Source organism: Lynx canadensis, chromosome D3 (assembly GCF_007474595.2).
Source record: "Lynx canadensis isolate LIC74 chromosome D3, mLynCan4.pri.v2, whole genome shotgun sequence".
NCBI classification, from domain to species: domain Eukaryota; kingdom Metazoa; phylum Chordata; class Mammalia; order Carnivora; family Felidae; genus Lynx; species Lynx canadensis.
The window spans coordinates 39,414,198-39,432,756 of record NC_044314.2 but is presented as its reverse complement, the minus strand read 5'-3'; the positions used below and the strand labels follow the sequence as shown (position 1 = coordinate 39,432,756).

The window sequence follows — 18,559 nt, the reverse complement described above, 5'->3', positions numbered from 1 at the left end:
TTGCAATCTGTCATAAATTAAACTTTAACTTTTTTTTTTAGTCTCAGGTGCACAACATAGTGATATGTTAGTTCTCTACATTACTCTGTTCATCATAAGTGCAGTCACCACCTGTCACCATACGTTATGACAGTATTATTGACTATATTCCCTATGCTGTACTTGTAACCTCCATGACGTAATTTTTTTTAAGACAGGAAATTTATAACTCTTGATCCTATTCTTCTATTCCATCCTGCTTTTTTTTTTCCTTATTGTGAAAACATGATTCAGGGGAATAAGATTATATATTACTTTGGAAGCATTTCCCAAGTTAAAAAATAATTGTGTGAAACATTACCCTACAAGGTTCTGGCTCCTGGCACTACCTAATCAAACTGGGCTTCGGCAGCTTTAAAGCCTTAACAGCCAAGCATCTAATGTTGCAGCCACAGGTGACTACATGCCTTTGGCTCTCACATTTCCCCCGTTAGCTTCTCGTGATTTTGGAAGTTAGAAGCAGAGCCCCATGAGGCGTTCATGAGCTGTGTCATGGGTGTGTGCATGCACATTTGTGTGCATTTCTACTGGTTGTCACGTTGTTTCGTAAGAGGCTGTAAGATCAGGTCGCTGAATGGAGAGGTTGCACTTTTCAGATCGAATGCCTCACGCTAATGTAATAAATTCGGAACAGGCCTCTTCCTAGTTCCCTGACTGAAGTCAAATTAATAGTGATTGGCTTAATCTGCTCAGGCTGTCGTCACAAAATATCTTAGACTGGGTGGCTTAAACAATAGAAATTTATTTTTCGAAGTTCTGTAGGCTCAAGGTCCCAGGTCAGGGTCCAGTGGTGTAGGTTTCTGGTGTTGGCTTTTTTCCTGGCTTGCAGATGGTCCCCTTTTCAAGGTCCTCACATGTCCTCTCCTGGGTGTGTGTGTGTGTGTGCAGAGAGAGAGGGTGAGCTCTTTGCTGTCTCTTCTTGTAAGGACACTACTCCTATCAGATCAAGGTTCCATCCTTCTTAGACCTCATTCAACATTAATCACTTCCTTAGAGCCTCCATCTCCAAATACAACCACACTGGGGGCTAGGGCTTCACCATATGAATTTGGGGGACACAAAATTTCAGTTCATAATAGTGATACAGAATTTGGAACTTTAGATTGCCAGAATTTATGGCATAACATAAGAATTATGTTCTAGAACTTTGAGTATCTGATTAATCTTGGAGGGTATTCATAACTATGCTTAACACTGTACTGTGCTTCTGTTTTTATATACTCCTAATAATGTGTTTTCATATATTAGTCTTAATGTATAAACCAATAGAATACCTGGCTTAAATTTTGTGTTCAAATATAATGTGTATATTCATATAACATAAATTGATTTGGATTTTATTTGCAACCTTTGGTAAAAATAGCTCTGGTGACTGCATATAACCCTCAAGGCATCAATATTCACTAAGGAATGCAATTATAGCTTTGAAATAGCCATTTCTTAATACATCTTTTTATTCTGTCAAGCTTTCTTTCTCCATTCTTCCAAATAATTGAACAAAAAAAGGTAATTTAGGTGATTTCAGCCTTATCAAGATCTAGGTATAATTTACTCCAGAAATACTGAGCTCTCTATAAATATTTCAGTACAGAAATAGAAGCAGAAATGGATGTAAAATTACATTGTATGTGAGTCTAAGTATCCTATGCAGATGAAAACCTTTGGAAAGGAATAGACATTAAACTGGGGTGATTTTATTTGATTTTTTTCTAAGTAGTATTTTTCTCTTTATCTCTTAATTTCATTGCTTGTGCTCTTAATTGCCACATGCCTAAATGATTTTAGTTTTGCTTTGTTGTTTTGAAGTTGACAACATAATTCAAATGCAAAACAGTTGATATGCTGACATGGGGACTTCTTTTTATAGTTCATTTGTTTTCAGAAGAATAAAAATTATGACATTTTATTAAGCCAGGTTTTCTAAAAGCTACAGTGTGTAATTCCTAAGAACAAGCCTTAGTTCTCTCAGGACAATTAGAGACTGTTTATCCTACAACTCCTGAGATGCCTGTGCAGAATCAAATTGACAATTGTGGACTGGGATTCTGCCAGCAATTCGGGTGATTTCTATCAATGTGTTTGTGTGTGTGTGTGTGTGTGCGTTTAAAGAAGTTAAGATCTGTTGTAGGTGCTGTGCGAGGCTTGTACGCACTCTTCAGTCTGACCAGGTTCACAGTACTCAGGTGTGTAGGTGAGAGCTTTGTCTGGAAATCGGTGGTCAAATTAGGACATCAGAGAAATAAAAATAAAGTTGTGGAGATATAGATATCATAACATGATGTTAATCAACTCAGCACCTACTAAGTGCCTACTCAGCAGACAGTGTTAGGTCCTGAGGTTTTGTGGAAGCTTTAAGGCATGTATTCATGCTATCAACATTTATTAAGCTCATGCAATGTTCTTGGGACTGTAGAAGTTGCTGGATTAATCGATGAATAAAATGTAGTCCCTGCTTTTGAGGATTTAACAACCTGGTTCCAGACCATTTTTCTGTGTCATTTTTCAGTTAGGTCTTTTAATCTCTTCTCTGTGACGCATGTCTTCATCCTAGTGCATGATGATTAAATGTGTATATATATATATATATATATATATATATATATATATATGTATATGTATATATACACACACATACTTATATATGTATATGTATAGATGCACACACATATATTTTTTAAATTTAGGGATTTCTAATTCTCTCTTGGATTCTTCATAAAACATAATGATATTCTAACATATCAAGAAGTGTTGTCTTTCCATCACAAATATAAGGCCATTATGGTAAGGAATACACATCTATGTGTTCATTAATTTGTTTGGCATAGAGTTGAGACACCATGCTTTATGGAGTATGCCAGGCAAATTAATGAGTAGGGGCTTGATGATTAAAAAAATTCCTAATGAAAAAAATCATTTGCTTATATTAAGCCCAATGCTAAGGACTTTACATGAATTGTCTTTTTAAAAACTTTGCGGTGCACTGTATTTCCCATTTCACTGATAGGAAAATTGAGGCAGGTGAAGTTAAGTAACTTGAGACAATTCATCCAGCTAGCAAGTGGCAGATGTGGGATTTGATGTCTGATTCAGAACCACTTGCATTTAACCTTTTACAATACTTGTAGCCTGAGCCTAAAACAATTTTGATGCAGGAAAGTACTGGTTGTGTGATTCTATTAAGTAAATACCCTCCCCCCTCATGACATACATATCCCCATTAGAAGCTTTTTGGGCTAATTATTGAGTGTCTTATATATTACTTGCTGAGGTTAAAGTCTAGCCTATAGATAGGTGTATTGAGACTCTTCTAGCTTATAACCTAATTATAAATAGGATTGAAGGGTGAAAAAGACATTTCCATAACCCATTTACATTTGGAGAATGCAAAGCGGCAGATGAATTTTACCTCTTATGCTTGTCCAGTGTGAGGAGGATAACTATGAGTGAAGATTTGGGCTCACAGACAGGAGCAGGGCATATTTGGATGCGCCCTCTTCCTGTTTGTTTTCCAAGGTAGTGCTGTGAGGATGGGAAACCTGCCTCAGGGAAGGGGTGGATCAAAGGCTTCATAGGATTCTCACTCTGTTGTTGATATTGGACTTACAGATTGAAACTTGTTTCTGGGGAGCTTCCTAACTGTGACCAGTCAAAGCATAATTGCTAACAAAATGTAGATAACCCGAAAGGCAATCTTAGAGGGTGCCGCCTATTCCATTTGTAAAACAACTGAATGGAAATAGATGGGATTGAGTAAACTATGCTTCCATGGGGGTAGGCTAAGTTAGGAACATCATCATTCTCCTTCTAAGAGATGGATCTAGGGGAAGAAAAGGAGGCTCAAATGGATAAGTGAGTATGGTTTCAGAAGCAGCGGGAAATTATCTTAAGCAAAGAATGATCAGATATCCTTTACTGTCATAGGTAATCTGTATCATAACCATTTATCCGTCCTTCTTCATCTCATCCATCCGTTGTATTTCCACTGGGAGGGGTAAAAATGCTACTCGTTCCTTTTTGTTTTTATTTTTCATTTTTCAAAAGACAGATGTAAGATTTCCAAGCAGAGCACGTTCTCCGTCAGGCCACTACAGCTAACCTGAATTCATTACTTAGTTCTTTTCTAGCACGTCTGCATGAAATACAACAATTTGTACAATGATTATTATTCAATTTGTTGCTTAATTAGTGTTTACTGAAGGTGACCTGCTGGTTCTAGATACAGAAAAAAAATAACATTCATGAAGATGTATTGGAACAGGTTGTTGCTAGTGGGAAAATCTCAATGGCTCACATCTTAAATTCTGAAGCATTAGGATTAGCAAAGATTACTTTGGAATTCCCCTACACCTCCACCCTAAGAAGGAAAGTGCTGAATCAGGAATGCAGAAAGTACTATTTGGAATTACTTAGAACAGATTTTACTGCTCACTTATTTTATCCAGCCTTAATGTTAGAAATGCTAACTTTTTTTAAATTAGAATTTATTTAGTTTGCTATTTTTAGATACCACCCTTTTGAGTCAGCCACCTATAACTTAATTTTCAAAGTTTTATAAATTAGTATTTATGTAGGATACAATGGTATATTCTTCTTTTCTCATAAAAGTGTGATGAAAAATTGTGAAATAGTGTCTATAGAAGTTTGAGTAGGAGCAGATAATTAACTAAATTTTAAATCTAGTCTTTCCCTTAGCCCAGTTTTGAACCACCTGGTCACTCTAGCAATTTTCTAGTCTTAGCTAGAAGAGTTTCTTGTGATAGAAGAATAGGGGGCTGAATAATTCCTAACAGTTGAAGAATTACAGCCTTTGGTAACATCAGGGCTATTGTACACAAGGGGTCATTTGCTGTTGTCTTTACTATCCCAACTTTAAGCATTTCTTTTGAGAATTTATTTGGAAGCAAGCTTCCTTAAAAATAGTGCATTCAGAGCAGTCTCTACTGCATTAAGATGCAATGTAAGATGAGATGAAGCTTAACTCAGTACTATAACATTTTCTTTCTGGTAAGGACTTTGCAGATCGTATAGTCTTAAACTTTTATTTCGCAGATCAATAAACTAAGGCTTAGAGAAAATGAGTGGTCCATTATAATAAAACTAATAGATATTTGACTCATCTTAAAACTTAGAAGAGACCAATCAGTTTTGAATTTGAGAAGAAGGGGCAAAAGCCTAGTAGTAAGTGAAGGTAAGTCTGTGTAAAGAAAAGATAAATCTTCCATTCTAAGGTACTATTAGAAGGGACATGTCTTTCAATTGATTTTCCTGAAGCAATGGGTTTTCATTGATCCAGTCACCCTCTATTACCTGATTTTATTTGCCTCCTATAGTACATATTTGTAACACTGTTGGCAGGAGTTAGGGGTGCAAGAGAGATTGTACTGTCATTTATACTTCTGCTAGTGATCTAAGATTCTTGAATCTGGCCTCAGTGGCTCCTTGTTGCCATCAAGACCTTGCCCAAAGGACTATGGGAAGAACAGGGGAAGAGGTTGCAATCACCTTACGTTCCTTCCTCTGTGGGCTGATGTAGGCAGCCAGTGAGCTCAGCAAATGCCTTAGATCATTTTATTGAATATTCTTCTTCTAGTTCTTCTTTGGAATGGCTGTCAGAGGTGGTAATATGTGAAACAAGGGTGAATGGATTTGCGTGTGGACAAGTTGATGCGAACAGGTCATCTAGCACCCATTGTTCTCTGTTCCTATTTTCCCTCTGGGCTCTTACAACTTGCTCTGCTTTTTCATTCACACTGTGATAATATATTTTTGTTTACGTATTAAATTTTCCTCTGTTCTCTATTTAAAAAAATGGACAGCAATTAAATATTTAGATGTAATCACAATAAAATTGAGTGGACTGAGAAGTCCAATGGGTAAATTGTAAACTAATGTGAACTTAAAGTAAAAATCTGGTTTTCACTTATTGATTCTTTTTTCTGGCATTGATAGATCATTTGACATTCTTTATAAATGGATTTTTAGTATATCAGTGCAGTATGGAATATATGTAATGATTATTTTATGGATTAAGTGAGGTTAAACTCAATACAATTTGGAGCTATCAAATTCTTTTTGTAATGAATTCATGATATTCTTCACTTACAATATGATAATATTGATTTCTGACTTTTACTCTGCCTAGGGTTGTTATATAGATTAAAATGTAAAAATAGATTTGAAAGCCTATTAAAATTGTATGTTGCTAATTATATTAAACCCTTTGCAATTAATTTAAATATGTTCAGATTATTTTTCTTAGGTTTTGAGAATTGAGATCCAAGAAACTACTTTTAATTTGTGTTTACAGCATAGCCTATTTATATAAGCTAGTGTATAAGTTTGCCTGGGTATCATGGAATGTCGAAATAAGGGATTAAGAAAAATAAAAGTTAATTTCTCACAGGACATTCTAAAGGTAGGTAGTCCAGGAATGCTGAGTTCAGGTACATCAGGGTATCCAGGAAGTCAGGTCCTTCTGTCTTATTGCTCCCTTATCATTAGGATTTTGTCCTCATCCTGATGGTCTTAACATGGCTTGCCACCAAATCTATGTTCCAAGAAGCAGCTGGGAGAAGGGACACATGCAGTCCCTTTACTGATATCTTTGGAAAGTTGAGTGCATCGGTTTTCCTCTTGTCCCTTGGCCAGATACAGAGTTGCACTTAGCTGAATGGGAAGCTGGAGAATAGTCTGTTGCAAGGAGGCATGTTCCCAGCTAAAATGTAAGAGCCTTAACTATAGGGAAAGGTAGTTTTTGAGGAAAATCGACCAACTTCTGTTATATCTATTTTTAAATTAAATCTCATTCTTGGGCTTGATTTAGGTTAAATATGTAGTATCATTTTTGACATTTGAAAAAGTAATTACCTACACTTGACTTTATGCAAACATTCCATATATTTTCAAGTCTCTGCTCAGCCTACAACGACCTCCAATTGCTTGTCCTCCATCCCCCACCTCCAAAGCCCAATTCCAGTTTCCTATACCACTTCCTCAGTAAAGGATTGTTTAATTCTGGCTCTAATTCATTATTTTATCCACCCTATTCCATCATAACATAATGTGTGTGTTCCTTTGTCGTAGCATCTAATAAACTCGCTCAGATTTTCTCTTGTTATAATAGGACTGCAATTTCCTTAATGGTAGGGTTCATGTCTCATTGATTTGTCTCTTCCCCATGGTGCCCTTCATATAATAGGCTCATGATATTTTCTGATTGAGTGAATGGAAATTTTAATTCTCCATTTCTGCTTCTAACATAATGCGTTCTCCTGGATAAGTCATTCAGTCATTTTTTAATCTTTCCAGTAAATGGGGGGAAAATTGTAACTCTTTATCTGCATCTTAAGATTGTTATGAAAATAATATAATTTGGAAAATGTGCTGTCAATTGTAAGATATTTGATTAATGAGATTTTACTGTTTGCTGCCTTATTAAGAATTTGGAGAAATTAATCAAGATTAGATGGGTTTCAAGTCAAATTTGTATTCTAAGATACTTCACAGTAATGTTTTGGCACACTGGTGCCAAAGTGTTGTTTTCAATAAGAAGTATGTAATGTTATTTAATACCCAAGTTTTTATCTAAATTCATGAGAAGTTACAAATGGGATTTTAGTTTATGTTCTTAACTCAGACTCAGTGATAAGATTGAAAGCCATTGTTACTTGATTAAGCAGATCCTGAGTCGTTTTTAACGTATCTGCCAGTGACCAATGTTGGAACTTTAGGCAAGGGTTTTCCCATTTTACAATATACTGGCAAGTAAATAATTTTTATTCAAATGAGGTGCTTTGGGGAGGTCCTGTTTGTAACTGAGAAACTGTATTTCTTTAGTTAGCTTTCATACTTGGGCCACTTTAACCCTTTGAGCAAATGATATCAATGTGATATTTCTTCTGCTTTCCCACGTTCTAAGCTTCCCTGTTTTAACATGTGGTGTCCTGACAGTACCTCCTCCTGAGTATCTAATTGGTATGTTTGGAGGGGAAAGGTGTCTCAGAGTCCTGTGTTTTTGCACTGTCATCCAAATTTGGTTTGAAATGTGACTGTGAAGCCTCAAATACACCAAATGAAATTTTGGAGAATAGACTTTACTGAAAAATCCACTTTGCTATCTCTGAGGAGGTCTCCATTTGAACACGTAGGAAATGATTAATTTTATGAAAAAAATCTGTGTGATTATTTGTGTGCTTCTGTCATTAAGGTTCTCACAGTTTCGTTTAATATTTATTGAATGTTCATAGTATACTAGGAGTTTTCCATTACGCTGAAATAGTTTGACTGTCTGTTACACTAAATATAGGACAGAATATATTTTACTTTTGAGTAGTGATCTGATTTCCAGGATTCTACTAAATTACATGTATGCTGATGCCTTAGCTTCTGTTGATTATTAACCATTACTGCTGCCCTGCTACCTGCTTATCATTTAAGATGCAAATTGTCATCTCCCCTGGGAAACTTTCCCCATGATTCCCAGGCAGAAATATGGTTCCTTCTTTTGTATTTAAAGGGGGGTTTTAAATGTATCTTTACCACAGTTGTTTTTGTTTATATGTCTTTCTCCCATCTAAACTATGAATTGCAAGATAGCTAGTGACCTGTCTCACTCATGTTTGTATATCCTGTGTAGTTCCTACATCATAGTGCATACCTCAGCACATGTTTATTCTATAGAACATATTTAATTATACACATCTTCAGCTGACATCTGTATAAGGGATGGTTTGAGAAGACTATTATACTTACTGCATTTGGTCAGCCTCTCAAGTTATACAACAGAGGGTTGATGTGTCAAACAAGAGGACTTAAAATTTTAGGAGAAGCATAGTATATTGCTGAGCACCGAGTGGACTGTAAGTTTGAGCTATCAACCAGCCGGTCTCCTTTTCGGTATGGTATTTTGTAAGTCCTTTGCCTAGGTGATCCATTTAGGTTTTGCATTTTCCTTCTGAGAGCTATGTCACTTTTTATGAGATGCAGTGAAATTAGTGGGAGAGTGTCCAGGAAAAAACATAGTGAGTATTATGTTTGTTAGGAACCTCAGATCCAAACCTATCTAACAGGTTTCTGGATATTTGATGTCAATGGAATAGTTGGCTTTGGAACCAAAGTAAATACTGAGTGGGTAGAGGAGGCAGTGCACTGGATGGACATTACCAAGATTTTTCATTTTAGTGTCTACTGTATGTAGCTGACAAGGATGGGATTAGTCTGGCCCGTAGAGCAAGTGAAATGGAGATTAGAAGACAGAATTCTATTAATTTTAAATGGAATTATATATGACAAACAGATAGCCATTTGCTTAATGCAAATAATAATTGAGGGTAAGTACACATAAAATAATGCTGCACTGATTTAACCCATTTAATTGTATTCCAGACACATTCTGGAAATAGAGAAACTTAGTAAGATTTTGTGCTGCAATTGAAAGTTTTAGTTTTCAGCATTAGTTAGAGGGGTACCAAAAGGAAATATATAGTCTTTAATATTGTAATAAAGGTCTCAAGAAGATAAAAATAGTGAATTCTCTGGTTTAATTTTGAAAACTCTATATAATATCTATCTCTTTGTTTCTTAAGAGCCTATTCATTGAGAAGTGAGAGGGGAAATTGATATTTTAAATAAGTTGGTTTTTTCTTGCTCTTTAACATATAATAGCTCTTGGGGCTCCACTGATATTATTATTATTATTATTATTATTATTATTATTATTATTATTCCTACCATTTGAAGTTGATATTCATTGAAAGTTTTCTGGTTCTGTCTGCATGATGAGCAAGTAGAGGGTTCCTTGATCAGTAGAGATTCTGATAATGCAGTCAAAGCAGTGGTAGCCAGGATTATGAAAGTGGTGTCCACTTTGGGATTCAGGAGTAAGAAGGCACATGTTTGGTAATATGAAACAGTGTCAAGAGTTAATCTGGCATTACTCTCTCATCTCTCGAAAAAGCCAAGGTTTTTTGTTTTGTTGTTTTTTTAAGCATCAGAATAGTGTGATCCTATATACCAAGCCTAGAAGATTAGCCTCAGAAACCAATACTGTGTTTTCTCTCTCCCCTTCAGGACAGAGTATATTCCATTTGGGACCACCTCAACTACCTTGCCAGGCAGCACCAGCTCTTCATATGCTTTCAGTTTACCTTCTACTATGAAAAGGATCTTTCCTTGAATGTTCATATTTCACTTTGAGAAGGCAATATGTGTGTGTATGTATGTATATATATACACATATATACATATACATACATATATTTATATATATAGGATGGATTAAGCAGCTATAAATAAATATGACATAGTAGAAGAGTGGTTTGTGGGAGTTTTACTATATATACACATATATAATATTTTCCAGTCTGGTTTCAGACCCCGGCATGGCTTGGAGACAGCGTTGGTGTGTATGAAGGATCTTCCTCGAATGAAGGATTTGGGACAACTTTCCATGATGATTATATTAGAGCCTCAGCTGCTTTCGTGTTGGTCATGAGGTGATGCTGAACCGAATGCTTGAACTAGCAGGAGTGGCTGGGATTGCATTGGAGTGGTTCCGTTCATTCCTTCCGGGTAGGTACCAGCTAGTGACGGGTGAAAATGGACATTGAGGGTCTTCCTGTATGGAACCGCGTAGTTGTCACTCATTCCCCTGTTCATGTTGAGTGGGTTTGAGAAGACAACTGGACGCCTGAAGGCCAGGCAGTGTGATTCGAATGACTGTGTAGAAGGTTATGAGGGTGATTCCCAGATGGATGTCGCTCACATACGTTTTTTCTGTTTTGTCAGTGTGCTAGTGCAGACTAGAATTGAAACTGAGAAGTGTGACTTGTTGGAAAGGGAAAATTCGGGAGGCCCTGGTGTGCTTTCTAATTCCTCTGTCTGAGTTACAGTTTGTGTAAACTGTGGCCATATTTTGACTACCAATTTATCTGTACATGCAAATCCTACCGCAACGTTAGATAGAAATGTTTTATTTTGCTTTTCGTTACATATCTGACCCTTCTTCCCTGTGAACGTTGACTGCATCTCCGTGATCTTTCTTGCTGAAGTTGTAGTCTGCTTGTTCACCCTTGTCCTTGGGGTTCTTCTAAGCGAAGTCGCCTGACTACATTAATAAATATTCTGGAGGGTGATGGCTGGGTTTTCCCAGTAAATGTTTTGCTTTATCTTCACTGAGAGCACTTCGTTATTCTAACCCTGTTTTCCTAAGAATCAAATTGGGTTGTACTTTTAAGGAGTTTTGCAGCACAAATACTGTCTCTGTTTCTCTTTAAATTGCCTAGGCATTTAAAGTTTTTACAGAGAATATGCTAGAGTTTCTTCAATTTTTGAGCATGTGCTTTAGAAACTTGGTGGCTTTTCTTGGCTATTGCTTATTTATGAAATATTACTTCAGTTATTTTCCTTCAGGGCAATGAAAAGCTTGCTGAGTGTTGAACATGGAGGAAGTTTATTAAGCCTAATAGTAGAATACAGGTAAAAAACTGAAAAGAAGAAACACAGATGTATGTGTCTGTAAATATCATTAGAACTGTCTGTTGAATGTCATTTTGGCAAAAGGGCAGGAAACTAACATTTATACAGTAACTGATCAGTGTCAGGCACTAAGCCAAGCAGTTTCTATTTTTTAGTTCACTTAATCCACACAGTAACATTGAGAAGTAGGTGATGTTTGTTCATTTTACAGATGAGGAAACTGATGCTAGAGAAGTTAGGTATTTTTGCCTAACTTCACACAGTTATAGGTGGAAGATCTGGTATTTCAGTCTGGGTCTTGCTGATTCCAAAGCTCATTCTTTCCATCACAGTGAAATGTTAAGCCACAGGCAAATGTTAGACTTGAAGTGGGGGTCCCAAAGGGGGAAAAAAAGAAGAGAAAGAACGCCTATCACACAGCCTGAGCAAACCAAGGAGGAAATGAAAGACAGGAATGTACTAGCATCAGGATTGTTTTGAAAATTTCTAGAGTTTTCTTGAAACTCAGTTTAACAAGCTAGGCGACAAATGAACAATTTTAGAATTACCAAAGGTTTGCCACTTAAGGGATAAATAGGTTTAGAACATTAGATTTTTATCTGTTTGAACATTTGTTCATTCTCTCTTTTGTTTTGAAAATGAAGTTGGGATACCCCACATTGGATCCCAGAATATTATAAAGATCAGTGCAAGGAGGCCAGTCAGGTAGTTAGTAATTATCTGAAAAGAGACAGCATTTGAAGACCAATTCCAGGTGTTTACTGTTTACAAAAGTTTTTTTTTTTTTTTTAATGTGTCTACAAAACTTTTCTACATGGAACCCCAGCTTACCATTGCCTTTCATGTGTAATGTGCTTATGACTAAAGATGTGAATATTTGTTTTCTGCTTAAATAGTAATATATCTGGGTTTCGGTAAATACTTGTTTTCATCTTTGAATGAAGTTTGAATCAGTACTATCAGTTTTCCTTTTCATATTGACAGGCAGCTTCTTCCCACATCACAATAGATTTATTTCAGGCATAGCCAGAGAGAATGTTGTCTCTGTGCTTATTATCTGGCATTTGGCAATAGGAAAGTACTGTATCATATATTAAAGTTGTTATTGTTATCCTAACGTGATATACTGTTATTAATTATGTAAATGGTACCTAATAAAACACCCCCCCAAAGGAGGTAAAGCTCTTTAACTGTAATGATTTTCAATTTCAATGATATGTTTTATCTACTAGTGGCTCATGAAGTAACAGTCATAATTGAATTCAGCACCTTAAGATTTCCTGACTTAGCTTTAGTGAAATATTGATTTCATGAAATTAGGTGGCAGGTGCATCGAGGAACTATTTCCTGAAAGCTTTAAATGGCTATATAAAACCTCAAGAATATTAATTCAGGTTAAATGAGTGGGTTGGAGTTGTGCTTACTTAAGATGTTTGCCAAATGGCCAGAAGCCATGATATCTCAAGTTTTGTTTTTTGAAACATTGAAAAATGAAGGAAGGCAGATGACTATTTCCTTTATTGTTGCATAAACATAGATAGTTCTCTATAATCCTAACAACTGCTTAATCAGTTACCATTTAGTTAGTTGATTAAATAGGGCTCCAGGTTGAAAATAATTTTTCTTGAATTACTGTGGCTCGCCAATTCTCTTCCTTTCTACTCCTATTACATTTACATATTTTTCTCCCTTTTTGTCACTGGAATTGTTGTCTGGAGGGTCTCTGTGTGTCTGGCTAGAACATTGATATTGCGGTAAAATAATGTACAGGAAATCTTCTTTTGTCTAAAGATACATTTCTCCCCATGGGTCATCAAAATGCGCATTTTTTCCTAAGGAAGATGTTTATTTCTGTAAAACAGAGGTAACGCATATATAACGTATTAGTACCATTACTTTTGGAATTTATTAATATGTATGTGTGTATAATTTTATAGTTCTCCAAAACCATTAGCCTGAAACAGCATTGTTTATTCTCTTTTTACATTTGCATTGATCTTAGGTATTCTTAACTTTATCTTACTGGGTTTTTTTCCTATATGGATGAGTATCAATATGGCCTGTAGGAAACATAAGCCTTTCTGCCATCCCTGCTCCCAACTTCTGCCTCTCGTGAATTATATTTTCCTGAGGGTGAAATTAAAGAACTAGGTGTATTAAATTTCTTTTAGGCTTACTGCCAGATTCTTAGATGTATTTTTAAGTGTCAAAACTAAGTCTGGGGAAGGAAAGGATGCTTAACTTCACTGGTCTTTGTATTTACTCTTCCTTTCTCAAAGCATATTGTTTCCATAATAGATCTTGCCTAGAAGTTAGGCCCTTTGTAAAGTTTGTTTTTACTTTATAATTCGATATGAATTCTATGGATGTGTTTCGTGCCCTTCCAAGTAACTATGATAGCTGAATTTCACAAATCTTCTATTTTATAGCAGAAAGCTGTGCTTATTTAATATCTTTCTATGGTAATAGTTCTAATTAAAGCAGATAACTACCACTGAACAAATTGTCTTGAGAATATAAGTGGACAAAGAAAGAGGAAAAGAAGGAAGGAGGAGAGAACACAACTAAGTTAAGTTGACATTTGTTCTGTGGTGTGAATGGCAATCTTAACAGTAGTGGTGGGTGTAGTTAATTTTAGACATTTCCTTTATCAAACATTTAAAGGTAAAAATTTCCCCAGAGCCAGCAAAACTCTGAGCTGAATTCTTTTGACATTCTGCTGACCACGGAATTTCCCATGACTAGTACCAGATTCTTCCGCAGAGAAGGAATAGGACCATGAATCAGATATGGGCAGGAAAACTCTGCTCTTCTTTCTGAGCCATAGAAAGCCATGAAAAGTGAGAAATGTTTATTGAACATGTAATGGCGGTAGTTGTATTTTATGTTGAGGAAGATACATACGTGGTTGAAAACCTACCAACGAAAAGTCATATAATTGGAAGAAGGTTAGAAAAATTCAAATCTCTTGTGTGAATCCACCTTTGATAGAGAAGTGACTTTCACAGTTAAAAGCTATAGAACAAAGTGCAAAGGAAAAGAAGATGGGCATAAGTGACTACAGAAATTTTTATGTGCTCATATCAAAAATATTCAGTGACAGTGGGGAAAACATTTTCAGTTAATATGCTGAAGGTATGATACAAAGAGACTATTAAAACAGTTAAGAAAAAAAAATGACCTCAGAGCATCATGGTAAAAGGACATGAACAAAAGAGCTCCAATATAGAAAACTAAGGAATAAACAAGTATGTGGATAAGCATTTGATCTTACCAATAATCATAGAAATGCAAGGTAAAGTAACCACTGGAGATTGTTTCTTCGTTTGCCTGATGAATTAATCAGTCCACACACTTCACCTTGACTCCGAATGATGTTTCCCGCTCTATGTTACTGGTGAGAGCGTAAACCAAAATAACTCATTTGAAAAGCCAGTTGGCTTTGCAAAAAGTCATTACATAACTTAAACATCCCGAATTAATAATGCCACTTCTGCAAGCCTATCTTAAAATATTTTTGAAAATAAGAAAAAAAACATGTGCTAAGAGATTCATATTAATGCTGTCTCAGTTACAAAGGACGTAATTTAAATGCCTACCAGTGATATCAGTGGTTCTCAAACTCGGCCGTAAATTAGAAGAATCATTTGGAAAGATATAAGAAAATGCTGATACCTGGGCACCACCCAGAAATTTTTACTTAATAATTAGTTTGGAGTTGCCTAAAGATTTTCATTAAAGGAATTGCCCTAAAAATGCTAAGATATAGCCAGATTGAAAGCCATGGTTTGAAACAAGTTGATAGAATATGTTTAACCATTTGATATATTTACAATGGTTTTATAGTATGGAGAGGGTATCATGTAAAATGAAATATTGTAATTCAATACTTAGTCAAATTATAACTTGAAAATAGAAGCATACCAGTAAAATAGGCTAGAAGAAAATTTATAAAATGCTCAGAGTTGTTTTAAGGAGATTTTGAGTCATTGTTTTTCATCTTTTTATCCATTGACAGATAATTTTGTAATGTTCTTATATTACCTTTTAAAGAAAAACTGTATTTAAAAGAAAAATTCCTGCTGGTGAGATCTAGGTAATTTCCTATTTATAAGTTATTTCTACCTATGAATACAGAGATTTATTCTGACTTCTAAAATCATCATGTCCTGAGGTTAGAGTTACACTTCATTATTATAATAAAATCCTTCATAAGATTCTTTTTTTTTCCTTTTTGTCATCTCAGAAATATTTTCTCATGTAGTTCTCTGACTGTTGGAATATAATAATCTCAAGTCAGTCATTTTTCTCTTTTTTTATTACTCTACATCTGTGCCTATCAGTTTTCACCTTTCTAAATATCACCTATATGCTGATGGTTCCCCAGTGTTTATCTCTAACCCCAGCATTAACTCTGTGATGCATGTATGTATCTGAATTTGGATGCATACCTGTAAATTAGCAAGTCCAGCACTAAATTCACCATAGTTTCTTTCCCAAACCAATCTCTTCTCTATTAACTGTCTTAACTAATTGTACCACTGTTCCCCCCCCCCACCCCCGCCGCAGCTGCTAAAGCAATCCCAAGTTCCTTCTCCTGCCTTATCTCACACATCTAGTTAGTGTTTATGTCTCACTGATCTCTCCTCACACTGTATTTCTTCTCATGCATTTCTTCACTCTTTATCCCCATCTCTGCCCTACCATCCTTGCTCTGGTGACGTTCTTGTCATCCTCCCTGCAGTCTAGTATTGAGGCTCCTACTTGATCTGTCTCTAGGCATGTCTCATTCTAGATCTATCCTCATGGTAACAAAGGGACAAGGGCATTTCCCTCCTTAGAGTCCTCTGAGGCTCTTTATCGTGTCTCGCATGAAGTCTAAGCTCTTGGCCATGGGATTTAAAGTGTGGTATAAATGTCATATGCATGGCATGGTGCATACATCTTCCCTCTGGAAGCTGATCCCAACCCTACTCTCCCTTCCACTCACTCTCTGGAAATATCAAAGAACTAATCATGTTTCTGTGCACCACATTCAGTTTTGTCCACCTGTGCCTTCTTCATGCTGCTGCTTCTACCTGGAATCACCTCTTCACCTCCATTTTGGATAGATTAACAAAAATTTAAGGATTAATACTGTCCACCATTTACCAGGGTGAGGAAAATAGTTATTCTCAGTGGAAGGTAGTTTGGAAGTAACTATCAAAATTTTAAAATCATCCTTTTAATCTAAAAATTCTTTTGGGAATCTATTCTAGGACATAGCTATACATATTTTCTCAGTATGTTTGGGCTGCTTTAACAGAATACCATAGACTGGGTGGCTTATAAACAACAGAAATTTGATTCTCTCAGTTCTGGAGGCTGCAGCAGAGTCTAAGATCAAGGTGCCTGCAGATTTGGAGTCTTGGGAGGGCCTGCTTTCTGGCCCACTGGACATCCTACTTCGCATTGAGTCCTTATGTGGGAAAGGGGCAGGAAACTGTCTAGAGTCTCTTCTATAAAGACACAAGTCCCATTCACGAGGGCTCTATTCTCATGACCAATGACCTCATAAAGGCCTCCACCACCCCATGCCATTACTTTGGATACTAGGTTTCAACATACAAATTTTGGAGGTTGGGGACACAAACATTCAATCTATACCTCATATATATAAAGAAGTATATACCAGATTATTTAGTGAAGCACTATTTTAATGGGTAAAATTAGATACAAACCAAATATTAAATAAGGGAATACTTTAAAAATTTATGATATTCCCACTCTATGGGGTATTAAAAGTACTATATGAATATTAAGAATATTCAGTAATCTGTACAATGTTAAGAGGAGAAGATATTCTGTGAGAAAATCTCCTGGTTGCGTTAATAAGTAAAAAGCATGTACCTATCAGTATGCACTGACTGTTCTCATTTGTATTGAAAATAAAATTAAAAATACCAAAAATAAATTTAAAATATATTAATACAGGCATATATGAATGCAAATAGGAAAAGCTCTGGAAGAAAACATGATAGATCCTTAATAGTCATTATTTTAAGTAGGAGGTACAGTCGGAGGAAGTTGGGAAGGACTCATTACTTTTAAAGATTTTATGTTTTTAAAGTAATCTCTATACCCAACATGGGGTGCGAACCTAGACCCTGAGATCCCAGGTTGCATGCTCTAGTGACAGGAGCCCTAAGAGGAACTCGTTACTTTGAATTCTGTGTGATAATGTACCTTTACACTTCCCATATAATTTCCATGTGTGTATTTGCTTGCATAAAAATCTGTAAACAATAACATAAGTGGACACAAGGGAAGAATCTGATAGATTTCGAGAGAAGCCAAATTTCAGATAGAAGAACAAAATCATCAGTGATTTTCTGTTTTGAAAAATGTTGAAAATGCAGTAAAATGCCACAGACCAACAACCAGTGGCTGGAGTTCACAGTTGTGGACATGTTGTCGTAGTTGCTTTGGATTTCTTTTAAATTAAGTCTAGCAGAAAGAACTGGAGCTTCTTTGATTTCCTTCTTTTTCTCAGAGGCAATCTGTGTCAGAGATTTTCTGTATACTATTGTAGCTCAGAAATTTATAGCTTTACTATGAATATATAGGTAAAAGTATATCTATGTCTATAGCTGTAATCCATTGCTGAATATTCAGTTTATTGACATTTTTTTCCCTCTTAAATCATGTCTCTTTGCGAACGTGCATGAGTTTTTCTAGGACCTATACCAAAAAGTGGAATTGCTGGTCTGTAGAGCATGCATACTTATGTTTTGTTTTGTTTTTCACTAGATATTGCCAGATGTCTTTCCAAATTGGTTGTGTCAATTTATATTCTCACCAGGGTATTTCATAGTTTCTATTTCTGGACATTTTCAAGCAGTACTTGGTATTGCCAAGGTTTAAATTTTGTTCTACTCTGTGAATTGTGAAATGTTACTTTATCAGCAGCCCCTGAACGTTTCATGAGTGTCCCAGCCTGGTAGGGCCCTGTGAGGGGAACACAGAAAACCCTAAGGAAGTTGGTTGCCATTGAAAGGAGCTGGTT

At 35.9% G+C, this 18,559-nt stretch overlaps 1 protein-coding gene across 1 annotated transcript in view; it reads left to right on the top strand.

Moving 5' to 3' along the window:
• The window catches only part of ASXL3 (ASXL transcriptional regulator 3), a 177,608-nt gene that overhangs the window by 39,081 nt on the left and 119,968 nt on the right, over positions 1–18,559 (top strand). Inside the window, exon 7 of the mRNA XM_032595328.1 lies at positions 4,426–4,428. Within this exon, the coding sequence (XP_032451219.1) occupies positions 4,426–4,428 (3 nt within the window). The remainder of the gene's footprint in view (positions 1–4,425; positions 4,429–18,559) is intronic.